Source organism: Ictidomys tridecemlineatus, chromosome 4, assembly GCF_052094955.1.
Source record: "Ictidomys tridecemlineatus isolate mIctTri1 chromosome 4, mIctTri1.hap1, whole genome shotgun sequence".
NCBI lineage: Eukaryota > Metazoa > Chordata > Mammalia > Rodentia > Sciuridae > Ictidomys > Ictidomys tridecemlineatus.
This window is the reverse complement of record NC_135480.1, coordinates 91,539,489-91,566,136: the sequence shown is the minus strand read 5'-3', so window position 1 is coordinate 91,566,136 and position 26,648 is coordinate 91,539,489. Positions and strand designations below refer to the sequence as shown.

The 26,648-nt window shown below is 36.5% G+C and overlaps 1 protein-coding gene and 1 non-coding gene across 3 annotated transcripts in view; one reads left to right on the top strand and one right to left on the bottom strand.

Annotated features, from left to right (window-relative positions):
- The window catches only part of Cwf19l2 (CWF19 like cell cycle control factor 2), a 114,016-nt gene that overhangs the window by 59,311 nt on the left and 28,057 nt on the right, over nt 1-26,648 (top strand). For both annotated transcript variants that reach the window (XR_005733727.2, XM_013360228.4), the window contains exon 13: nt 21,718-21,930. Coding sequence is in view for 1 of the 2 variants with exons in the window: in XM_013360228.4 (XP_013215682.1) it covers nt 21,718-21,930 (213 nt within the window). In the remaining variant the exon portion in view is untranslated. The remainder of the gene's footprint in view (nt 1-21,717; nt 21,931-26,648) is intronic.
- Nucleotides 24,056-24,188, bottom strand: LOC120890149 (small nucleolar RNA SNORA66). Its single transcript, XR_005734397.1, has one exon. It is a non-coding gene; the product is annotated as a small nucleolar RNA SNORA66 (small nucleolar RNA).

Genomic DNA, 26,648 nt, shown 5'->3' with positions numbered 1-26,648 from the left:
TCTATCTCCCTGTATAGTTGATCTTTTGCTTCTTGGATTTGTTTATGTAATTCATTGTTGAAGTAATCTTCCATTAACTGATTTTGCTGTCTAATGTCTTCCTTAAGACTCCAGATCATCTGAAGCATGTATATCCTGAATTCTTTATCTGACATTCCATCTGCTGCAGCTATTACCTCTTCTAAAGTTGAGTTGACCTGCATTGCTTGTGGTCTTTTCTTTCCTTGTCGTTTCATACTGGTCACATTTCTTTCTGCTTGGTGAAACTGTTGTGTTTTTGAAATTTTCCCCCTATATATTTATATTGCTCTTGTATAGTTGAAAAGTCTCCCTTGCAGGGCGGGTAGCGGCTGTGCTCCTCCTCCAATTGGGGTGATCTGTCAACCACGCCGGCGGGTCGCTGGGCCTATTCTGGGCGCGGGAGGCAGCTCTGCTCTGCCCCTACTCCAATTGGGGTGACGTGACTTCCATGACAGTCGGCCGCTGGGCCTGTTCTGGGCGCGGGCGGTGGCTCTGCTCGGCCCCTACTCCAATTGGTGTGACGTGTCTACCCCCCCCCGGCAGGCCACTGGCCCTGATCCGCCAGTCGGTAGCACGTCTGCCTACCTTGCCTGGAATCTTAAATGTAGCATATTAGCATAATTTTACCTCTGTTTAGCATAATTTTACCTGTATTTAGTTTGGAGAAATTCCTTAAATTTTCTAGGATCTGGAAATTTAGTGCAGAAAGATGGACATATGAATTTTTATGAAGTTCCACTCAGAAATGTTACTTTTTATATTAGTCTGAATGAAACACAGTTTTAGTAATCTCAACATAGTCCATTCAAGTTTACACGTAATTTCTTTTTTTAAAGTGTAAAAGTCATTTATTAATCCAGCAGTCCTTTGTGAACCTTATTTGTACCATATACCATTTTAGGTGCTAGGTACTGAGAAACAATCAAGTTGAAGTTAGTGCCATCAGAGGGCTTATATTTCTCTTGGATGAAGCACAGGGAACAAATACATAAAATATTATAAAACATGAGTAACACAGAAAATATATTTTTCTGTGAAATAAAGCAAACCACAAGGAGATGGTGGGTGATGTTTTCAGTAGAATATCAGGAACAAGGCTTCTTTGTGAAGGTGGTGTTTCAGCAGACTCTGAGCAAAGTGAGTTCATCTGAGTTCAGAGAGGAGACTATTTGAAATATAAGAAACAGCAAATGAAAAGGATCTGAACCAGAGACAAGCTTGAACAACACCAAGAGATAGTAAAAAGACAAATGTGACTAGAAGTAAAGGGAGAAAGAGAAAGACGAGATGAGATTGGAGACGCACAAGAAATGAGATATTAAATTCTCACAGACCATATAGTGAGAAATTCTGATTTTGTTTTGAATGATGGGAAGCTATTTGTAGTTTTTTAGTGGGTATTGGCATGATCATGGTTTCTTATATTTTGATCTGATTTTTCTACTATTCTTTTGAGAGGTAATATACAGTAAAATTTTTATGATAGATAATAGATATTCAATAAATCTTTTCTTCGCTTTCCATTCATTTTTTGTTTTGTTTTTACATGATTTAGATATTTCCTAAAAATTTTAAGCAGAAATCAGCCAGTATTGATTGCATAAGTTAAACTAAAAACTGGACAAATAAGTGTACAACTGATATAAATTCAATCTTGCTTTTTATGAAAGAGATGGTTTGGCTGACTTATATATTGTCAAATGTGTAGTTGTGTTGTATTAACATTTTGAAAAAGATGTTATTTTTATCCAAGCAAATTTTCTTTGTATTACTTAATGGAGATGTTAATTTGATTGAAGCAACTAAGGAATTGAAGACAATGCCAACCCTTTTCTCTTCCTATAATTAATTGTGTTAAGTTTTTCCTATGTGTTTTTGGTGAGTAAAGATTGAGTCATATATGATAGCAAAGGGAAGAAGGTAGACTTGAATTACATTAGGCAATTTTATATTAGAATAAAGGACAAAGGTGTTTTTTAAAATGCACACTTCAATATCAGTTGTTATCTTTTTGCAGTAGAACTAATGGAGGTACAGTTTACTGTGGAAATGCTGATTTGGTATTGTGATTTTTAGTTCTGCCTGACAAATATTACACAGCATAGTAACAATGGGTTTTTGTACCACTAATTATAATTAGTATGGAAAAAATTTGAAATAATAAAGCTTATGAAGTATTTAGAATATTAACCATGTCTTATAAATACTGTACTTAATTATTTTTAAGTTTATGAATGAAGTAACTAAGTTATTACATTTTTTAGAACAAGTAATATCATTGATAGGTAATTTAGAGATGTTAAATATTTTCACGAAGAGACAGTGAAAGCTCCATTATATTTCTTCTTATTATTTTGAAAGGCATTAGTCAAGGATAAGGGTCAATAAAGTTTTTCTGTAATAGGCAAGATGGTAAATACGGTTGGCTTTCTGTTTCAGCTTTTTGCTCTGCTATTTTGGCACAAAAGCACCCATATGCAACATGTAAATGAACTTTGTCCCATAGCTTATTAATCCCTAGATTTAGAATATCTAAATGGTACATATTTTAATGACAAATACCTGAATTTTACTCTTCCCTTATTTACTAGTTCCCCTTAAAATGTCTTCTAGGCCTCAGGAGAAGTAGCTAGTCAGAAATAGTTGGAAGAGGAAAAATAGTAATTTTTCTTTCTTTATTTTTTTTTAAAATTTTTATTTGTTATTTTTAGTTATATATAACAGTAGAATGTATTTTGACACATCATATATACCTGGAGTATAACTTCTCATTCTTGTGGTTGTATATGATATGTACTTAAACTGGTCATGTACTCATGTATAAACATAGGAAAGTTATGTCCAATTCATTCTACTGTCTTTTCCATTCCCATCTCTCTTTCCTTCCCTTCCCCATACTTCCCCCTGTCAATCCAGTGAACCTTCACTTTCTCTTCTCCCATATAAGTCAGCACCTGCACATGAGAGAGAACATTTGGCCTTTGTTTTTTTGGGATTGGCTTATTTCAATTAGAATATTAGTCTACAGTTCCATCCATTTACTGGCAAATGCAATAATTTCATTCTTCTTTATGGTTGGGTAATAATCCATTGTGTATATATACCACATTTTCTTTATCTGTTCACCTGTTGAAGGACACCTTTGTTGGTTCCATAGCTTGGCTATGGTGAATTGAGCTGCTGTCAACCTTAATGTGGCTACATCACTGTAGTATGTTGATTTTAATCATTTGGGTATATACTGATGAGTGGGATAGCTGGGTCAAATGGTGGTTTGATTCCCAGTTTTCTGAGGAATCTCTGTTCTGCTTTTCAGAGTGGTTGCACCAATTTGCAGTCCCACCAGCAATGTACGAGTGTATCTTTTCCCCCACATCCTCTCCATTGTTTATTGTTTCTTGTATTCATAATAATTGCAGTTATGACTGGAGTGAGGTGAATTTTCAGTATAGTTGTAATTTGCATTTTTCTAGTCACAAGTGATGTTGCACATTTTTTCATATATATGTTGACTGATCATATATCTTCTTCTATGAAGCATCTATACAGTTCCATTGTCCATTTATTGATTGGGTTATTTACTTTTTGGTGTTGTTTTGAGCTCTTTATATGTCCTGGAAATTAATGCTCTATCTGAGGTGCTGTGGCAGATTTTCTCCCATTCTGTAGGCTCTCTTCATGTGCTTAATTGTTTCCTTTGCTGTGAAGAAACTTTTAGTTTCAAACCATCCCATTTATTGATTCTTGATTTTACTTCTTGCTCTTTATGACTCTTGTTAAGGAATTTGGTTCCTAAGCTGACAAAATGGAGAATTGAGCCTACTTTTTCTTCTAGAAGGCACAGGGTTTTTGGTCTAATGCTAAGGTCCTTGATCCACTTTGAGTTGAGTTTTGTGCAGGGATAGAGATAGAGGTCTAATTTCATTTTGCTACGTATGAATTTCCAGTTTTCCCAGCACCAGTTGTTGAAGAGGCTATCTTTTCTCCAATGTATGTTTATGACACCTTTGTCTAGTATGAGATAACTGTATTTATGTGGGCTTCTCTCTGCGTCTTTTATTCCTTACTATAGGTCTTTATGTCTGTTTTGGTGCCAATACCATGCTGTTTTTGTTACTATAGCTCTGTAATATAATTTAAGGTCTTGTATTGTGATGCTTTCTGTTTCACTTTTCTTGTTGAAGATTGCTTTGGCTATTCTGGGTCTTTTATTTTTCCAAGTGAGTTTCATGATTGCTTTTTCGATTTCTATGAAGAATGTCATTAGAATCTTTATAGGAGTTGCATTAAATCTGAATAGCGCTTTTTATAGTATGGCTATTTTTACAATATTAATTCTACCTATCCAAGAACATGGGAGATCTTTCTGTCTTCTAAGTCTTCCTCAATTTATATCTTTAAAGTTCTGTAGTTTTCATTGTAGAGGTCTTTTACCTCTTTTATTAGATTGATTCCCAAATATTTTATGTTTTTTGAGGCTATTGTGAATGGAATAGTTTTCCTAATTTCTCTCAGTTGATTCATCACTGATGAATAGGAATGCAATTGATTTATGGGTGTCAATTTTATATCCTGCTACTTAGCTGAATTCATCAATGAATTCTAGAATTTAAATATAGAATCATGTCATTGGCAAATAGGGATAATTTTAGTTTTTCTTTTCCTATCTGTATCCCTTTAGTTTCTGTTTTCAAATATCTCTGATTAGATTCCAGGGCTGTGTTGAACAGAGATGGTGAAAGAGGGCATCTATTGAGATAATCATGTGATTCTTGTCTTTAAGTCTATTGAAATGATGATTTATGTTTATTGATTTCCTTATGTTGAACCCTGGTACGAACCCCACTTGATTATGGTGCACTATCTGTTTAATATGTTTTTTTATGCAATTTTCCAGTATATTATTAAGAATTTTTGCATCTAAGTTCATCAGGGATATGGATCTGAAATTTCCTTTACTTGTCGTGTCTTTGTCGGGTCTTGGTATTAGATACTAGCTTCATAGAGTGAGTTTGGAAGGGTTCCCTCCATTTCTGTTTCATGGAATAAATTGAGGAGGATTGGTTTTAATTCTTTGAAGGTATGGTAGAACTTGGCTGAGAATCCATTTGGTCCTGGGCCTTTCTTTCTTGGTAGTCTTTTGATGGTGTCTTTAATTTCATTGCTTGAAATTGATGTGTTTAAATTTTCTATGTCCTGATTCAATTTGAGTAGGTCATATGCCTCTAGAAATTTGTTGATGTCCTCAAGATTTTCTATTTTATTAGAATATTAATTTTCAAAATAGTTTCTGGTTATCATCTATATTTCAGTAGTATCTGTTGTGATATTTCCTTTTTAATCACTAATTTTAGTAATTTGAGTTTTTTCTTTCTTTCTCTTCATTAATTTGGCTAAGGATTTATCAATTTCATTTATTTTTTCAAAGAACCAGTGTTTTGTTCTGTCAATTTTTTGAATTATTTCTTTTGTTTCAATTTAAATTATTTTAGCTCTGATTTTAATTATTTTCTGTCTTCTACTGCTTTTAGTGATTTGTTCTTCTTTTTCTAGGGCTTTGAGATGTAAAATTAGGGCATTTATTTGTTGACTTTCCATTCTTTTAATGAGTGAGCTCAAGGCAATGAACTTTCCTCTTAGCACTCCTTTCATAGTGTCCCTGAGAGTTTGATATGTTATATTGCTATTCTTATTTACCTATAAAAGTGTTTTTTTATTTCCTTCCTAATTTCTTTTGCTATCCATTTATCATTCAGTAGCGTATTTAGTCTCCAGATGTTAGAATAGCTTCTATTTTTATTTTATCATTGATTTCTAATTTTATTTCATTATGATCTGATAGATGCAAGGTATTATCTCAATTTTTTTTTTGCATTTGTTGAGAGTTGCTTTATGGCTGAAGATATGGTTTAATAGAGAAGGATCTGTGTGCTGCTGAGAAGAAAGTGTGTTCAGTCATTGATGGATGAAATATTCTGTATATGTCTGTTAAGTCTAAATTGCTAATTGTATTTTTTATTTCTATAGCTTCTTGATTTAATTTTTATCTGAAGGATCTATTCAGTGTTGAGAGACGCTGTGTTAAAGTCATCCAGTATTATTGTGTTATGGTCTTTTTCATTCTTGAAGTTGAGAAGGGTTTGCTTGATGTATGTAGAACCTCCATGTTGGGGTCATAAATATTTACAATTGTCATGTCTTGTTGATATACAATTCCCTTTAACAATATAAAATGTCCTTTCTTATCGCTTCTGATTAACTTTGGCTTGAGGTCCACTTTACCTGATATGATAGAAACCCTTGCTTGTTTACCAAGATCCATGTGAATGATATATCCCATCTTTTTACCTTTAGTCTGTGGATGTCTTTGCCTATGAAGTGAGTCTCATGGAGACAGCATATTGTTGGATCTTGTTTTTAGATCCAATCTACCAGTTTATGCCTTTTTTTAAAAGATTTTTTTCCTAAGATGGACACAATATCTGTATTTATTTTATTTATTTTTATGTGGTGTTGAGAATTGAACCTAGTGCCTCACCTGTGCGAGGCAAGCTCTCTACTGCTGAATTTATAACCTGACTCAGGTTATAGAAAGAGAGAACCATAGTGCTGATAGCAGAAGAAAACAGAGAGAGATTAAAGGGAAACAGAAAAGTGAGAGAAAAAATATATTAAAAAATATAAAGTAAAAATTTTTTAAATTAAAATTAATAAAAAAATAAAACAAGACTGAAATATACCAACAAACTTCTTAGTCGTCAAAAAACTGATTCATGAAAAATAACTTGTTTTAAAAATGATAGACATGAGAAAAGAAAAAAAATATGAATATGTATAAATGTCCATGAACCATTAAGTCCACAATTAAGCAGAGAAAAGAAAAAAGGTAAAGAAAAAAAATCTTAATGAAAAGTTAAAAAGTTGTTTCAGTTGGAGTTCAAAAATTTCTCAGCTTCTCTTCTCAGTGGTTAGGTGGGGCTGTCTGGAGTATGAATGTGTGGTTGCTAGGGTGAGAGAGGTAATCCCATGGGGAACTCCTGGAAGTGAGGTTTAGGTTTAGGTAGGCTCCAGGCTCTTCACCAGTTGGATGCCAGTTGGTCTGAAGATTTAAAATCATACACCTCTAGGCCCCACCAATTGCTGGTCCATGCTAGAAGATTACACCCCAGGGATCTCTCCTGAGTTCTGTTTGTGTGGTTGAGGAGCCAATTCTTAGTTCACTACCTCACCTGTATAATCTAAGTTTCCTGGTCTTAGGTTCAATCTCCAAATCAATCTCTCCTGTACCTACTCTTTCAAATTCCTGGCCAGGTGTGCCTCTCCTGGCCAGTCCTGCAAGCAGCCAGATAGGAGGGGGGGAGAGAGCAATTTGGATTTCAATGACTAGTTATCATTTGTGTAAACCTCTCTTCGTGTTTGATTTTCTCCTAGTTAATTAGGCATACTCTGTGTCTTGAGTGTGAGTTTGATAGGCCTGTATTTTAGGCTGGACTAGGGTTTGTCAGGAATCATCTCCCTCAGCTGCTGGTCCCCATGCCGTGGTTGCAAAATGGTTCCTTCTTCTGTCCTCTGCATGCTACTGGGAGAGATTCGGTTTCTTTCCCATACAAGGCTGTTGTGCAGCATTCCTTTCAGTTTAGTTGGGCTGTGTTTTTGATCTCTAAACGTCTGTACTCAGATATGCCCTAGTCCTCCTAAAAATGTGTGTTCCTTTAATTTCCTTATCCCTCCACTGTGCTCATTGAGGGACTGCTGTAGTAATGCCTCAGTAGCAGTTGTGGCACTGGAGATTTTGTCCTTATTTTATTGTATCCAATCTCCTAAGTCCTCTATCTGCTTTGAGTGTCCAATATTAAATTCCAGTAACGTCCCCCTCTTTTTGTTTTGTTTTTGTTCACCCACCTTTCTGAGAAGCTGCCTGTCTGTTTTCTTGATTTGATGCCACAGAGCAGCCTGGAAAGTGACCTGCTCCATTTTGCCATCTTCAACAAATATTAGTTGATCTCATTCAATGTGTGTTCTCCTACTGCTGATAACATTGGCACATGAAGAAACATGCTCCTTGCTTTTGGAGCTTATAGGCTTGTGAAGGAAAAGAAAAATAGATAATTACAAAAAATTAATTCTGTAATTATGAAAGTGCAAATTACTGTGAAAGATAAGGACAAAGTCTTTTGAAAGCAACACCAGAGATCTAATTTAAACTAAGAGACAGGAAAGAGTTCATGTTAGACAATAAGTTTGATATTCCCTCTGGTAAGTATTCAGACATATCCAGTTGTCTTTTGCTGTTGGTGTATATTTTACTTTTTATTGATATCTTATATTGATTCATTTGATTTTTACTATCCATTTTTTCTTGCAACTCTTTAATTCAGGTTATATTCTGTCTTTCCAGTTGTATTTTTACAGCTTTAATAATGTCTCTTACTTATAATGAGGTTAAGAAGGCACCTGATGCCAAATATGAACTTGATTTTACTTGTTTTAATAGGGAATTATTTTTTTAATACTTTCTATATTTCTTGGTTTTTACAAAAATGTTCTACATAATTAATGAAAAAAAGGAACAATAAGAAATATCTAGAAAAAGAAGGGAATATTCATCTATTTTCTTACAATATATATGCCAGTGTATTTATTATGATTTTCTACATATATTAAACATATATTATCTTCCTTTGAAATAATAGAATCAAGAATTTAATATTTTGGGAAGGGACCTTACTAATATTGCTTAACCTTCCACATTTTACAAGTGAGGAAACTGAGACTCCAAGAGAATCAAAGGGCTTATGCAATACCAAGTGACTTTCCTAATTCCCGATCTAATGCGTTGCAAAAGGCAGCACCAGAGCTTCAATTTTTAACTCCCAGGCTAGCTTTTGTCATTAAATAGTACTGCCTTTCAAATGACTCATGTTAATGGATAGTTGTTGATTACCGCCTAGATTTAATTGTCTTTGTCTAATTTGCATGTGTCATTTATTGGTATTGGGAATAATAAGTTGTGTATGCTTTGTTCTTTCTTAAAATACATTGTATTGACTTCAACATTGTTTAAATATAAACTCTTCCATTTAAAATTTAAGACGTCAGTGTTTCCTTGGCAACATAAACTCTGCCACATTTTCATGAGATCTATATACATCTTTCCTCATTAATTTTGTTTGCACTGTGGGCAGTAATTCTGTCCTTTTTATATGACAAAGCATTAAAAATGGGCTGGAGGGAGAAAAACAGAAGGTACAAGAGAAGACTAGTAAGGGAGAAGAAAAATTACCTGATTCCCTCACAGGTAATTAGGGTTTTACCTTAAATTTTCAGATGATTTTATCATCTAATAACAGAAGTTTGTATTTCTATTGATAGTTGTATTATTCCTGTGTTACATTTCTTTTTAGGGTTTAATATATTTTCTGATGGAAGTAAACTTTAAAATACCCATTGCATACTTCCAGAATACACAGTAGAACTTAATCTTTTACTGTTTTATTTTCAGTAAACTGTAGCATTAATAAAAAATCTTGAGAGATTAACTGACATACCTTTATTAAAATTTGATTAGAATAAGATAAGGGATATTGAAATTGCCAACTTCTTGTAACACCCTTTGGTCATTTTAGTTTTCATGGTAGACATTTCCATTCTCATAGACATTTTGTAGATACAGGGTGAAATTAGATTTGGAAGAAGCTAATCCAAGCATGTGAAATCATGTTTATTTTCTTCTGACATCCCCTAAAGGAAATTTGAAATTTGTGTGTCAAAAAATGGGAGAGGTGATATTTTGCTTTTATATGGGACTGAAAAAGATGTTGGCATTAATCCATTCCAAGCTGCTTAACTAAGTAGTTTATTTTTCTGAAACTCATTTGATGGGTGCAGCAAGTGGGAGAGAGGTAGGAACGCGAGAGAATTAATTTACTTAACATTCTTTAGTTCAGAGTCAGTTTTGTTTTTAACCATAACAACTATTAAGATTTTAACCACTTTAAGTATACAATTCAGTGGCATAAATAAGTTCACAGTGTTGTACAAACAGCAATATGGTCCATTTCCAGAACTTTTTTCATTATCTTTAACAGATGTTCTATACCCATTAACAGTGTCTCCCCTTCTTATACTCTTTCTCTTTTCTCCTTCCCTCTCAGTCTTTATGAATTTCCACCTTCTAGGTAATTTACATAAGTACAATCATGTACACTCTTTGTCATTTTGTATCTGACTTTTGTCTCTTAGCATGTCTTTAGTTCATTCATGTTATGTGTTAGAATTTCATTCCTTATTAAGAATGAATCATATTTTTTCTCATTTATTAATTGATATACATTTGGGTTGTTTCCACCTTTTAGCTACCATGAATAGTGCTGTGAACATTGTTATCGTACAGGTATCTGAGTCTCTGCTTTCAGTATTGAGGGGTATTATATCTAGACATGGAATTTTAAATCAAATGGTAGTTCTGCTTAACTTTGAGGAACCACCACAGTTTTCCATAGAGGCTGTATAATTTTACATTCTCAGGAGCAATGCACAAGGGTTCCAGTTTCTCTACATTCTCCTCAGTATTTTTTCTTCTCCTCCTTCTTCACAAAAGAAAAAAAAAATAGCAGTACTAATGGGTGAGGTCCAGTTCTTAATTAATTACTGTAATATTTTAACCGTTTTAATTATACAATTCAATGGCATAATTACATTCACAGTGTTGTACAAATAGCAGTATGATCCATTTCCAGAACTTTTTTCATTATCTTCAACAGATGTTCTATACCCATTAATAGTGCCTCCTCTCACAATATTAATGTGGTAAGGTCCCAGTTCTTCACCATGGTGAGGTTTTATAAGGGCCACTGGACAGTTCTCTCAGATTTTGACCTAAATTTAAATTATTTTTAATCCAATATACTGATTTAATAGTTTTTTCCATTTTTCTCTTTAAGGAAACAAATGGTAAAGCATCATATGAAATTTATATTTCATTAGCAAATTCATCTTTTTTTCCAATGAATTTGAGGATTTGGAGTTTGAAGGATAATTTTAGAGTTTTGATTAAAACTTCATTTTAAAGCAGTGTCATAAACTTAAAATGCTTTGGTAAGAATTAGGCTATAGTTAGTAATGCCTGTGTAATACTGCAATATTTTTTTTATTGTTGGTCGTTCAAAACATTACACAGTTTTTAATACATCATCTTTCACAGTTTGATTCAGGTGGGTTATGAACTCCCAACTTTACCCCGTATACAGATTGCTGTATCACATCAGTTACCCTTCCATTGATTGACATATTGCTTTTCTAGTGTCTGATGTATTCTGCTGTCAGTCCTATTCTCTACTATCCCCCCTCCCCTCCCCTCCCCTCCTCTCCCCTTTTCTCTCTCTACCCCTTCTACTGTAAATCATTTCTTCCATTTGTATTATCTTGTCTTACCCCTCCTTTCCTCTTATATATCATTCTCACTCCCTTTCCCTCCCACCTCTCATCCCTGTTTAATGTAAATCTTCTTCTCAAGCTCTTCGTCCCTACCCTGTCCTTGTTTACTCCCCTTATATCAAAGGGGTCATTTGGTATTTGTTTTTTAACGATTGACTAGCTTCACTTAGCATAATCTGCTCTAATGCCATCCATTTCCCTCCAAATTCTATGATTTTGTCGTTTCTTAATGCAGAGTAATACTCCATTGTGTATAAATGCCACATTTTTTTTATCCATTCATCTATTGAAGGGCATCTAGGTTGGTTCCACAATCTTGCTATCATGAATTGTGCTGCTATGAACATCAATGCAGCAGTGTCCCTGTAGCATGCTCTTTTTAAGTCTTTAGGGAATAGACCAAGAAGGGGAATAGCTGGGTCAAATGGTGGTTCCATTCCCAGCTTTCCAAGAAATCTCCATACTGCTTTCCAAATTGGCTGCACCAATTTGCAGTCCCACCAGCAATGAACAAGAGTGCCCTTTTCCCCGCATCCTCTCCAGCACTTATTGTTGTTTGACTTCCTAATGGCTGCCAATCTTACTGGAGTGAGATGGTATCTTAGGGTAGTTTTGATTTGCATTTCTCTGACTGCTAGCGATGGTGAGCATTTCTTCATGTACTTATTGATTGATTGTATGTCCTCCTCTGAGAAGTGTCTATTCAGGTCCTTGGCCCATTTATTGATTGGGTTATTTGTTATCTTATTGTCTAATTTTTTGAGTTCTTTGTATATTCTGGTTATTAGGGCTCTATCTGAAGTGTGTGGATTAAAGATTTGTTCCCAGGATGTAGGCTCCCTATTTATCTCTCTTATTGTTTCTTTTGCTGAGAAAAAACTTTTTAGTTTGAGTAAGTCCCATTTGTTGATTCTAGTTGTTAACTCTTGTGCTATGGGTGTCCTATTGAGGAATTTGGAGCCCGATCCCACAGTATGTAGATTGTAGCCAACTTTTTCTTCTATCAGATGCTGTGTCTCTGATTTAATATCAAGCTCCTTGATCCATTTTGAGTTAACTTTGTGCATGGCGAGAGATAGGGATTCAGATTCATTTTGATGCAAATGGATTTCCATTTTTCCCAACACCATTTGTTGAAGATGCTATCCTTCCTCCATTGCATGCTTTTAGCCCCTTTATCAAATATAAGGTAGTTTTAGTTTTGTGGATTGGTTACTGTGTCCTCTATTCTGTACCAGTGGTCCACCTGCCTGTTTTGGTACCAATACCATGCTGTTTTTGTTACTATTGCTCTGTAGTATAGTTTGAAGTCTGGTATCGCTATACCGCCTGATTCACACTTCCTGCTTAGCATTGTTTTTGCTATTCTGGGTCTTTTATTATTCCATATGAATTTCATGATTCTTTTATCTATTTCTACAAGAAATGCTGTTGGGATTTTGATTGGTATTGCATTGAACTTATAGAGAACTTTTGGTAATATCGCCATTTTGATGATGTTAGTTCTGCCTATCCATGAGCGGGGTATATTTCTCCATCTTCTAAGGTCTTCTTCTATGTCTTTTTTTAGGGTTCTATAATTTTCATTATATAAATCTTTCACCTCTCTTGTTAGGTTGATTCCCAAGTATTTTATTTTTGGGGGGGATATTGTGAATGGAGTAGTTGTCCTCATTTCTGTTTCAGAGGATTTGTCGCTGATATACAGGAATGCCTTTGATTTATGCGTGTTGATCTTATATCCTGCCACTTTGCTGAATTCATTTATTATCTCTAATAGCTTCTTTGTAGACCCTTTTGGGTCTGCTAGGTATAGGATCATATCATCTGCAAATAGTGATAATTTAAGTTCTTCTTTTCCTGTTTTATGCGTTTAATTTCTTTCGTCTGTCTAATTGCTCTGGCCAGTGTTTCAAGGACTATGTTGAACAGAAGTGGTGAGAGAGGGCATGCCTGTCTTGTACCAGATCTTAGAGGGAATGCCTTCAATTTTTCTCCATTCAGAATGATGCTAGCCTGTGGCTTATCATAGATTGCTTTTACAGTGTTGAGGTATGTTCCAGTTATCCCTAATTTTTCTAGAGTTTTGAACATAAAGGGATGCTGTACTTTGTCGAATGCTTTTTCTGCATCTATCGAGATGATCATATGGTTCTTATTTTTAAGTCTATTGATGTGGTGAATAACATTTATTGATTTCCGTATATTGAACCATCCTTGCATCCCAGGGATGAATCCTACTTGATCATGGTGTATAATTTTTTTGATATGTATTTGAATCCGATTCGCCAGAATTTTATTGAGGATTTTTGCATCTAGGTTCATTAGAGATATTGGTCTGTAGTTTTCTTTCTTTGAAGTGTCTTTGTCTGGTTTCGGAATCAGGGTGATGTTGGCCTCGTAGAATGAATTTGGAAGTTCTCCCCCTTTTTCTATTTCCTGAAATAGCTTGAAAAGTATTGGTGTTAGTTCCTCTTTAAAGGTTTTGTAAAACTCTGCTGTATGCCCATCCGGTCCTGGGCTTTTCTTAGTTGGTAATCTTTTGATGGTTTCTTCTATTTCCTCTATTGTTATTGGTCTGTTTAGGTTGTCTATATCCTCCTGACTCAATCTGGGCAGATCATAAGACTTAAGGAATTTATCTATGCCTTCACTATCTTTTATTATATTGGAGTATAAGGATTCAAAATAATTTCTGATTATCTTCTGTATTTCTGAAGTGTCTGTTGTGATATTGCCTTTTTCATCCCGTATGCTAGTAATTTGAGTTCTCTCTCTTCTTCTCTTCATTAGCATGGCTAAGGGTCTGTCGATTTTATTTATTTTTTCAAAGAACCAACTTTTAGTTTTGTCAATTTTTTCAGTTGTTTCTTTTGTTTCGATTTCATTAATTTCAGCTCTGATTTTAATTATTTCTTGCCTTCTACTTCTTTTGCTGTTGTTTTGCTCTTCTTTTTCTAGGATTTTGAGATGAAGTATGAGATCATTTATTTGTTGGTTTTTCTTTTTTTGAGAAATGAACTCCAAGCAATGAATTTTCCTCTTAGAACTGCTTTCAATGTGTCCCATAGATTCCGATATGTTGTTTTCATTTAACTCTAGGAAGCTTTTAATTTCCTCCTTGATGTCTTCTAAAACCCATTGATCATTCAGCATCCTATTGTTCATTCTCCAAGTGATGCTTGATTTTTCCTTCCTTCTTTTATCATTGATTTTTAGTTTTATTCCATTATGATCAGATAAGATGCATGGTATTATCTCTACCCCTTTATATTGTCTAAGAGTTGCCCTGTGACATAATATATGGTCTGTTTTTGAGAAGGTTCCATGTGCTGCTGAGAAAAAGGTGTAACTACTTGATGTTGGGTGGTATAGTCTATATATGTCAATTAAGTCTAGGTTGTTAATTGTGTTATTGAGTTCTATAGTTTCCTTATTCAACTTTTGTTTGGAAGATCTGTCCAGTGGTGAGAGAGGTGTGTTGAAGTCTCCCATGATTATTGTATGGTGATCTATTAGACTCTTGAACTTGAGAAGAGTTTGCTTGATGAACACAGCTGCACCATTATTTGGGGCATATATATTTATGATTGTTATGTCTTGTTGGTGTATGGTTCCCTTGAGCAATATGAAGTGTCCTTCTTTATCCCTTTTGATTAACTTTGGCTTGAAATCTATTTTATTAGATATGAGTATGGACACTCCTGCTTGTTTCCGCAGTCCATATGAGTGGTATGATTTTTCCCAACCTTTCATCTTCAGTCTATGAATATCTTTTCCTATCAGATGCGTCTCCTGTAGGCAGTATATTGTTGGGTCTTGTTTTGTGATCCATTCTACTAGCCTGTGTCTCTTAATTGGTGAGTTTAAGCCATTAACATTTAGGGTTATTATTGAGATATGATTTGTTCTTCTAGCCATATTTGTTTATTGATGTTACTAATCCTGATTTGTTATCCTCTTTGACTACTTTCCCCCCTTTACTGTCCTACCTCCCATTGTTGGTTTTCAATGTTTATTTCCTTTTCCTCTTCCTGTAATGTTTTGCCAAGGATTTTTTGAAGAGATGGTTTTCTAGCTGCGAATTCTTTTAACTTTTGTTTATCATGGAAGGTTTTAATGTCATCTTCTATCCTGAAGCTTAATTTCACCGGATACACGATTCTTGATTGGAACCCATTTTCTTTCAGTGTTTGAAATATGTTATTCCAGGATCTTCTAGCTTTCAGAGTCTGTGTTGAGAGATCAGCTGTTATCCTGTTTGGTTTGCCCCTAAATGTAATCTGCTTTCTTTTTCTTGCAGCTTTTAAAATTCTCTCCTTATTCTGTATTTTGGACATCTTGGACATCTTCATTATAATTTGTCTAGGTGTGGATCTCTTATGATTTTGCACATTCGGCGTCCTGTAGGCTTCTAGGATTTGTGATTCTGTCTCATTTTTCAAGTCTGGGAAGTTTTCTCGTATAATTTCACTGAATAGTCTGTTTATTCCTTTGGTTTGGAGCTCTGTGCCTTCCTGTATCCCAATGACTCTTAAATTTGGTCTTTTGATATTGTCCCATAATTCTTGGATGTTCTGCTCATGGTTTCTTAGCAGACTTGCTGAGCTGTCTATGTTCTTTTCCAGTTGAAATACTTTGTCTTCATTGTCTGATGTTCTCTCTTCTAAGTGATCTACTCTGCTGGTAGTATTCTCAATTGAGTTTTTAAGTTGGTTTATTGTTTCCTGCATTTCTAGGATTTCTATTTGTTTGTTTTTTATTACCTCTATCTCCCTGTGAAATTGATCTTTTACTTCCTGGATTTGTTTGTCAATGTGATCTTTCATTGTCTGATTTTGCTGTCTCATGTCTTCCTTGAGACTCCAGATCATCTGAAGCATATATATCCTGAACTCTTTATCTGACATTCCATCTGTTTCAGCTATTACCTCTTCTAAAGTTGAGTTGACCTGCATTGCTTGTGGTCCTTTCTTTCCTTGTCTTTTCATGCTGCTCACGTTTCTTTCTGCTTGGTGAAACTGTTGTGTTTATGAGTTTTTCCCCCTAATTATTTATATTGCTCTTGTATAGTTGAAAAATCTCCCTTACAGGGCGGGTAGTGGCTGTGCTCCTTCTCTAGTTGGGGTGATGTCAATACTGCGCTGGCGGGCCGCTAGGCCTGCTCTGCCGGTTGTTCGCAGGTCTGTCCACCCTGTGGGTGCGGGTGGCGGCTCTGCTCTGCCCCCCCTCCAGTTGTGGCGATATGACTATCACCCCCTCGGGTCGTTGGGCCTGATCCGGATGCGGGCGGCTGCTCTGCTCTGCCCCTACTCCAATTGGAGTGGCGTATCTACCATGCTGGCAGGCCTCTAGGCCTGTTCCGTTGGTGGGTCTCAGGTCTGCCTGACTCTGGCAGTAAGGGGAGTTGGGTGTCGAGAGTCCTTTGGTCCTTGCGGTCACGCCCACAGAGAGATTTTGAAGTTTCCCGGTTGTTTGCCAGGTGGGCAGGGCTATTAGCAGAGCCCGGAGGGCATGGCCATGTGCTGGGCCATGCGGGGACCCTTCTAGCTGAGTCGGGCCACCGGGAGCCACGTGAAGAGCGGGGTAGCTGTGTCTGCGTGGTTAAGATCCGGGAGGGTGGTTTGGCTGTTCGCCGAGCGAGAGCAGGGCCTCCCGGGAGAGCCGATATAGCGGAGGCGTCTGCTGGTTTAGGCTGCCACTCCGCTCCGGGCCGCCGCCGCTTTCAGAAGCTGCTGGTGGTTGCGGGATTGGACCTCTGCGCCCGCCGGGGGAGGGGCCACCTGTAGAGCTCGGTAGCTGCGACCGCGTGGTTAGGAACCGGGCAGGTGAGGCGGCTGTTCCCAGAGCGAGCACTAGGCCTCCCAGGGGAGTCCGGATGGCAGAGGCCGACTGCCGGTTTGGGCGGGGTGGGCCAAGTCTCTCCGGGTGTCCGCCGCTTGGAAAAACGGCTGCTGGTTGCAGGAGTTGATTTCTGCACCCGCCGCGGGGCCACCTGTCTAACCGGGTAGCTGTGGCCCCGTGGTTAGGAACCGGGCGGGTGAGGCAGCTCATCCCAGAGCGAGAGCTAAGCCTCCCGGGAGAGCCGCTTGCCAGAGCGGCTGATGGCTGCGGGACTAGATCTCTGTGCCCGCGTGGCCGTCCAAGATCCACTTCTCTGGGACAAACTGTCACTTCCATAAACCTACCAGTTCACAGCAGCTCTCTTCTTAAGGGAATTATGCTAGAAGTTCCTCCGTAGGTAGGCTGCCGCTGTTCCGATGGGTCTTTCTTATCCCGTTAAAGTGGAGACGTTAGAATCACTGCTTCCTCGCCGGCCGCCATGTTGGATCCCCCAATACTGCAATATTAATTACATAAGTTTGTTTCACACCATTGTTTCTACATAATGATACTAAAAAAAGTCTTCAGTTTTCATTTAAGGATCATATTAGTATTTGCTTTTTTTCCTAACATGCAACTAAATTTGTTAAATTTTAGGGATTTTTAAAATTTAGATTTCAGAATGGGAAAACAAGTTACTTTTTAAGGTTAGAAGATATTTAATATTTTTGTATGCTTAATATTTATGTTATTTCACCAACTTCTTCTATTTCTAGGCCTGAATTTAGGAACTGATGAAACAGATTATCAGTAATATTTTATCTTAAGTCTCCAGTTCATGTAGATGGTTATTGGTAGTGAACACAGAATAACTCTGTACAACAATGTCATCTGAATTCCTCGGGGAAAAGGTGTCTTAACGTTGGTACTTTTGACATTTTGGGCTGGCTAACTATTATGGAAGAACTATCTATGTAGGCTGTTAGCAGCATCTACCCAGTCAATACCAGTAGCAATCTCTCCTGCCCCAAACTTGTGACAACGGATAATGTCTCCAAAAATTGCCAGATATCCCCAGGTTGGGGAGTGGCTTGGTCACAAAATTGCCCTTATTTGAGAACACTCTACTGGGAGTATCTGGGAAAACATATTAGCAACTACCATTTTTTGAGGACTTGTTCTATGCCAGATTCTTTACATACATTAATGCTTATAAATATCTGTCAGTATTGGTATTAATCCATTTAATAAACAAGAACTTAGCTGAGAGATATTCATTAGCTTGTTCATGATTGTATATCCCCTTTTTTATGTCTCTTCTGTCAATGCACAGTGCTATCTAACCTAGCTCAGAAAGCAAAGAGTTATCCCAAAGGGTATTAGTATACTCTTACATGTTGTTGCCACCTAGATGGCATTTGTAATTAAGTCTTCAAAAAGTCATTTCACTGTTATATTTTGCCAGCTACTTCAGATAATTGAGAACATGGTAAGAAGTGTGAATTCAGTGAGCATAGAGCCATTGCCATACTTCATTTGCTGTGAAATTAATCCCTGGGTCAAAAGTAGTGGTGTGTGGAATCCATGATAGTGTAAGTCCCCACACAGTTTTGGTAGCAGCATTGTATGCAAAGAAGGAAAATCCATATCCAGAAAAGATATCTATTTCAGTGAGAGCAAAGCACCTGCCTTTGCGTCATGGAAGCACTCATGTATTCACCTTGCCACCAGGTAACTGCCTTATCACTCTAGGGAATGCCGTATTAGATTATCAGTATTGTTTTCTTGTTGGCACATTAGGCATTCAGCAGTGGCCATAGCCAGTTTGACTTTGGTGAGTGAAAATTCATGTTACTGAATTCATACATATTTCCTATCTCTGCATGGCCACTTTGTTTATAAACTTGTTGGGCCAATGGTGGGAGTGGCTAGTGACTTAAGTATTTTTATATAGAACACAAATGTCTGTGTTTTGAGTTCCTAACCATCCAGCTAAACATGTTAGAGTGTCCCAAAGCCCACCAACACTTCTGACACCAACTATAAGTTTATCAAACCCCATGATCACCCTCGGGTTAAATATTTTGCTAGAAGAACTTACAGAATTCACTTAAAGCTGTTGTTCTCATGGTAATGGCTGATTACACAGGAACGATTCAGATTAAAATCAGACAAAGGAAAAAACATGTAGAACAGAGTCTCAGAGAGCTCTGAGTATTATGTTGCCAGTTGTCCTTTCCCAGTTGGGACTTGTATGCAGGGCTTCTTCTAGAAATGATTTGTGATGATATACACAAAATATTGCCACAATCATGAAAGCTCACTCAAGCCTTAGTTTGCAGAATTTTTATTAGACTTTTGTCACATAGACATGAATAATTGACCAGGCTGCTGACCTTAATTTCTGCTGTGGAGGTGGAGCTGATATTCAGCCTAAAGCCATATAATAAAGCCACTTAATAAAATACATTGTTAGCACTTACTATCTAGTTTGGCCCAAGGATTCTAGGTGAACACAGATCCTTATCAGGCAAGACATTCTGAAGGTTTAGAGAATTTTTCTAAGAAGCAGAGGGCAAAGGCCCTATCTCTCTCTTTAGATGAAATGAATTCTTTTTTTTCTTTTTTGGTACTGGAGATTGAACCTAGGGGCGCTTAATCACTGAGCCACATCCCAAGCACTTTTTATATTTTATTTAGAGACAGGGTCTTTTGAAGATGCTTAGGACCTCACTGCATTGCTGAGGCTGGCTTTGAATTTGTGCTTCTCCTGCCTCGATCCCCCCCAACCATTGGGATTACAGGTGTGTGCCACCATGCCTGGCTCGTTTTTTGTTTTTTTTTTTTGGTTTTTTTTTGTGTGTGTGATGCTGGGGATTGAACCCAGGGCTTGTGCATGCAAGACAAGCACTCTACCAACTGAGCTATATCCCCAGCACCAGTCTTGCTCTTTTTAAATAGCTTTATTAAGATAGAATTAATATATCATTCAATTCACCCATTTTTAAGTGTACAATTCAGTGGTTTATTAATAGTGTACAAGTATCAACACTACCAATTTTAGAACATTTTATCACCTCAAAAGGAAATATTATACCTCTTAGTTATCACTTCCTAATTCTCTCAACTTTTCCCTTTTTGTCCCTAACCAACCACTAATATATTTTCTGTCACTGTAGTTTTCCTTTTAATTTTATATGAATGGAATTATATAATCATTTCTTTATGTATGTATGTGTGACTGGCTTTATTTCACTGAGATAATGTTTTTACAGGTCATCCATGTTGTTGTAGGCATCAGTACTTCATTACTTTTTAAGGCTGTGTAATATGCCATTATGTGGATATACCACAGTTTGTTTATCCATTTATTAGTTGATAAACATTTGGGTTGTTTTCATCTTTTCAGTGTATGAAGAATACTCTGTAGAGATTTATGTATTGAGTTTTTACATGGGTATATGTTTTTATTTCTCTTTGCTAGAAGTGAAAATTCTGGGTCTTATGGTAACTCAAACCTTTGTTTGAATTAAAATGTGTGTGTTTGAGGAATTACCATTGTGTTTTCCCTAACAGCTATATCATTTTACATTACTACCAGCAGTGTCTAAGGATTTCAATTTCACCACATCCTTGACAACAGTTGTATGTTTGATTCCAGCCATCCTAAAGTGTGAAGAGGTTAACTTATTGTGGTTTTGATTTGCATTTTCCTAATTATTAATGATTTTGAGTATCCTTTTTCAAGGGTACAAAGATAGGAAATTCAATCTCTCTATGGTTGTTTTAGCTGAAGAACCAAAGCTCTTATTAATTATGTCTTTCTCTGTGTGTGATTTTATAGCTTACACCTAAGGTAATTTGACCATCCATATAATGTAGAGCTTTTAAAAGTTTTAAACAACTTCTTAAATAAAATTTGTGTTTTATGTTTTAAAAGCATTACTCTTTCCATAGTTTATATTGGGGAAGATATGGCAAAGGTGCCTGGAGATAAGGCAGAGTTTCATGTTTATATAGTGTGTGTGCTTATTTTTTAAATGAAGGTAGTTACTTGGCCTCTCTTGTTTCAGTTTCCTTGTCTCTTAAGTGAAAATTACAGTGTCCCCTCATTGGAGTATAAAATATAATACAATTGCATGGAATTGCACATAGTTAGTATTCAGTAAACTTTAGCTGTGATGATGTTGTTCGTGATAATGATAATGATTAATTGACCCTTGAAGATCAAGTTCAGACTTTACTTATTTTTGTTGTTGGGTCAAACACAGTAAGTGCAATATCCTAAGCTCACAAACTTAGATTTTAATTAAGTTTTCTTTTTTCTAAATATATGAATTTTATCATAGGACGCATAGATAAGATTTTTATATACTATTATACAATAAAATATTAACTGCTGCCTTCTTTGCCCTACTACTTTTATTGATTTTTCAGTTTATGGGAAAAACTGATGGAGATTATTATACTCTGGATGACATGTTTGTCTCCAAAGCAGCCGAGAGACAACATCTTGGCGAAGAGGAAGAGAACCAGAGGAAAAGGGCTATTGCTGAGCATCAGAGTCTTGCTGCACAAATGGAAAAATGTCTTTATTGTTTTGACAGCTCTCAATTTCCTAAGCACCTTATTGTTGCAATAGGTATTAAGGTAAGAAATATGACATTTATTGATCTAATGAGAAGATTTTATAGTATATGTAGATTTGCCTCTTTCTTCATATATCTCTAAGATTCCTAAAGAATGTCTTTGTTTTTTCTGTGTTTCAATATTTTTCCATCCATGATTCCTCCATAGAAAGTATAAATATTAAAATGACATGAAGCTCACATCTTGAGTGATTCTATTTTATTGAGAGGAGCTACTGGGAAGTAATTAAGCTGCAGACTTTGGAATCACATTTCTTGACCTGAGATTCTGCCTCTATCATTTATCAGCCTTGTGACATTGTACCAGGTGATTCTTAGCATTAAAGTCACCTCAGAGGGGTTCAATCTGAAGTAGCTTCACTTTCTTTTTATACTTTCTCATAAAACTTGTTTCTTCATAGAATAATAGCTCACAATTTGAAGATTTTTACTACATTTTTTAACTTGGTTATTAGACCTCCACTCTAGTCATCAAACTTCATGAACAGATGTAGCTTTTCCTCGACATCATATATCAGTCATCTGGTTCTGTTCCTTGTACATAATAGGGTTTTATTTCAATTAACATTTATTCTTATATTAGGTAAATATTCTTTTTTATCTGTAATATGCCAAAATCTAAATACTTATGAGAAAAGTGGAGAATCAGGTATACTTTTGAGATTATGTTATAAGGAAATAGAACAGAGAATAAACAAAGTAATAATTGTCCTAATAAGAGACAGTTAATTTTTATAGAGCAAATATAGTAAGGAAATGGGATAAAATGATGGGGGAGTATATAATTTTTTTAAAAGTAAACTTCTGAGGTATTGTAAGTTGTATAAGATGAGAAAGAGCAAGAGATATGAAGTTACGAAGGAATATGTTTCAGGAAGGGGCATCAGTGAGTGAAGAGTCATGAGGAAATGAGTTTGGCATTCATAGAACAGAAAGAAGGCTGGAGTGAAGTAAGAAAAAGTGATAGTTTAAGAAGCTGAAAGAATGAATGCTAATTTCAGGAACTGGTAGTTTGGGGAATAGACACAAACATGTATTTATTTGTTTATATACTCTTGTCTATGTATGTGGGCGTGAACCCCACCCCCAGTCTTTAATATTTTTAGATCATTAGGATAGTCAGTTTGGGTTTTAATTTCTTTTATGTAATAAATATTTATTCCCCTTTAGTGTCATTTATACCTTTAAAAATATAGGAATCATTAAGTAACATTTAGCATGTTTCTATAATGCCTTAAAAGTTTGGGGATTATTTTACATGACTTCATTTTCTCTAGTATACTGAAAATAGTCTGTGTCCAGGGAGACAGGTATTATGAGTGTAAACCAGTTGAAAGCCTCCTGTTTTATATATTGTATCTTTGTCTCTTTTGTATTGCTATAAGAGGATTCCTGAGGCTGGGTAAGTTATAAAGGAAAGAGGTTTATTTATCTCACAGTTCTGGAAGCAAGTGGTAGAGTTTGGATCTGGAACATCCCTCAAAGGCTTATGTAAAGGGTCCTCAGGGCAGCAATGTTAAGAGGTAGAGCTTTTGGGAAGTGACTGGACTGGATTCTGAAGATTTTGATTTTTTAATTGACTAATCCATTGATGGGTTCATAGCTGATGGTATTATTGGGAGGTTGTGGAAACCTTAGAAGGGGGCTCAGTTGGGGAGAGTAGATCACTGGTTAAATCTTGTCCCTGGTTCCTCACCCCCACCTACCCTTCTCTCTGCTTCCTTTTCTGGCAACTTTTCTGTCATGCCCTTTCACCACGACATTTGCCTCACCTTAGGCCCAAAGCAGTGAGCTAGTTGATCATGGACTGAAATCTCTGAAATTGTGCCCCCAAATAAATATTTCCTCCTTGAAGTTGTTTTTATAAGTTATTTTGTCACTGTAATAAAAAACTGACTGGGACATGAGGGAAGTTTAAGATCGTGGTGTCAGCACTTGCTTGGCTTCTGTTGATGGCTTTATGTTGCTCTGCGCTTGTTGGAAAAGTGTAAAGAGAGCCTGGAGGGTAGAAGAGATCACTTGGCAAGAGAATGATAAGCCAAATTCACTTTATAACATCATAATTTCGTGGGAAATTTATAAGGGTGGAGACCCCATGACTCAATCATCTCTTAAAATTTTTCTTATTCTGTATTAGGATAGAGTGGGCTACCTCAGTAGCTTCTGAAGCTAATACATTCCCATCACAACAAATAGTTTAGTAAAGCTGGTTTCCTTATCTACTGACACATCATATAAAGCTAGTGACTGAGTTTGCACCTTGTTTACCTCCTAAGCATCCTAACATCTCTCAACACATTATATTTCAACCTGAGTTTCTGTGGGGACTTCCCATATCCAAACCATCACAGACTGCGTTTAAGGCTGGCATTTGTTATTTCACTGCCTAGTGGAAATGGTCAGCCAGTAGATAGATGTTTCTGTTTCTTCAATTCTTTCTACTATACCATCTCATGCATCCCCTTTCCCTTTCTTCTCAGTTTTCTTCTTTTACTAAGAGATAATCCATATTTTCCAAAATACTTCTCTGCTTTCAGTTTACTAAGAGTTGGCCAGTTTGTTTGTTTGTTTGTTTGTTTTTCTTTCAGGCTTTTCATTCTGAAGTCTTTGAAATTATTTGAATCTCTTCTTTCTTCACCTGTGCTTTATTCTGCTATTTTTCCCTAAAAACTATAACCTACCTTCAGTGTTACATCTATGAATATTTCAATATACAAATGTTTTAAATATTGATTACAAAGAATTTCATCAATTTCCTATAGTATCTGACTACCTGTCTTACCCATTTTAACTATAGATCATTTTCTTCACCTGGACAAACCAGAGGTCTTTCTCTTTAGTAAGTCACATATGATTGTGAGTTTCCCTTAGTAAGTCACATATGATTGTGAGTTTTTAAGGAATTACTTGGAGCCTAAGGTGAAATAGAAACAGTATTTCAGAGCAATTCAATAGTTTTCACTGAGCTTGAATTTGTAATATTTAAAGTAATAAATCCAAATATGTTAGTGAGATTATATTAGTATTACTTAGAATCAGACAGTTAATAACTTGCTGATTATCCCTGTCTGCCGCAGTCTGGCTGGGCACAATTCAGGAGCCACTTGTCAAAAGAAACTAACTTTATTTTTAGAACCACACACGCCAAACAAAACAGCTCCTCAGGAAAAAACCCTCAGAGCCTAACTGCCACCACTGGCTTCCCACAAGCCTCTCACCCAAAAATACAAGCCTCTCTCACTCTCACAATCCTCCTGCTCTTGAGGCCAATTGACTGGGTCATGTGGGCGGAGCCAAAGAAGTCCCCCAATGAGCAGCTCCATGGTCTGAAAGGGCAGGGAAACAGCCCAATGAGCATCTCCAGTGAGCATCACCACAGAGGAGCCAATCAGCTAGATGTTGCTGGGGCCACTGTGAGCCAATCATCAGCCAGCAGCTCCGTGGTCTGAAAGGGCAGGGAAACAGCCCAATGAGCATCACCGCAGAGGAGCCAATCAGCTAGATGTTGCTGGGGCCGCTGTGAGCCAATCATCAGCCGGCAGCTGGAAGTTTGCTGGCAGCTGGAAGTTTGCTGGGGCCCCTTTGGCTGTGGCTCTCAACACCTATCCTTTATTTTATTTTTTTAAAATTTTTATTATTGGTTGTTCAAAACATTACATAGTTCTTGACATATCATATTTCACACTTTGATTCAAGTGGGTTATGAACTCCCATTTTTACCCCTTATACAGATTGCAGAATCACATCGGTTACATATCCCCTGATTTACATATTGCCATACTAGTGTCTGTTGTATTCTGCTGCCTTTCCTATCCTCTACTATCCCCCCTCCCCTCCCCTCCCCTCCTGTCTTCTCTCTCTACCCCATCTATTGTAATTCATTTCTCCCCCTTGTTTTTTTTTCCCCGTTCCCCTCACTTCCTCTTGTATGTAATTTTGTATAACCCTGAGGGTCTCCTTCCATTTCCATGCAATTCCCCTTCTCTCTCCCTTTCCCTCCCACCTCTCGTCCCTGTTTAATGTTAATCTTCTTCTCATGCTCTTCCTCCCTACTCTGTTCTTAGTTACTCTCCTTATATCAAAGAAGACATTTGGCATTTGTTTTTTAGGGATTGGCTAGCTTCACTTAGCGTAATCTCTAATGCCATCCATTTCCCTGCAAATTCTATGATTTTGTCATTTTTTAATGCAGAGTAATACTCCATTGTGTATAAATGCCACTTTTTTTTTAATCCATTTGTCTATTGAAGGGCATCTAGGTTGGTTCCACAGTCTTGCTATTGTGAATTGTGCTGCTATGAACATCGATGTAGCAGTGTCTCTGTAGCATGCTCTTTTTAGGTCTTTAGGGAATAGACCAAGAAGGGGAATAGCTGGGTCAAATGGTGGTTCCATTCCCAGCTTTCCAAGAAATCTCTGTACTGCTTTCCAAATTGGCTGCACCAATTTGCAGTCCCACCAAATAAAAGTTTTTTGTTTTCCTTTTTGCCTTAACACTGTCCTTTACATTTTAAAATGTATATTATTTATTAGAACAGTTTTATATTTACAAAAATTTGAGAAGTTTGTGTGTATAGTTTCATATACCCCATGGCTGGTTTCCTCTATTTTTAACATTTTATACTAGTAAAATACATTTTTAATAGTCAATTAATAATTACTTATATTGTTACTGAATAGTTTTTTCACATTTCTACCTTATATCCTCTTTCTCTTCCA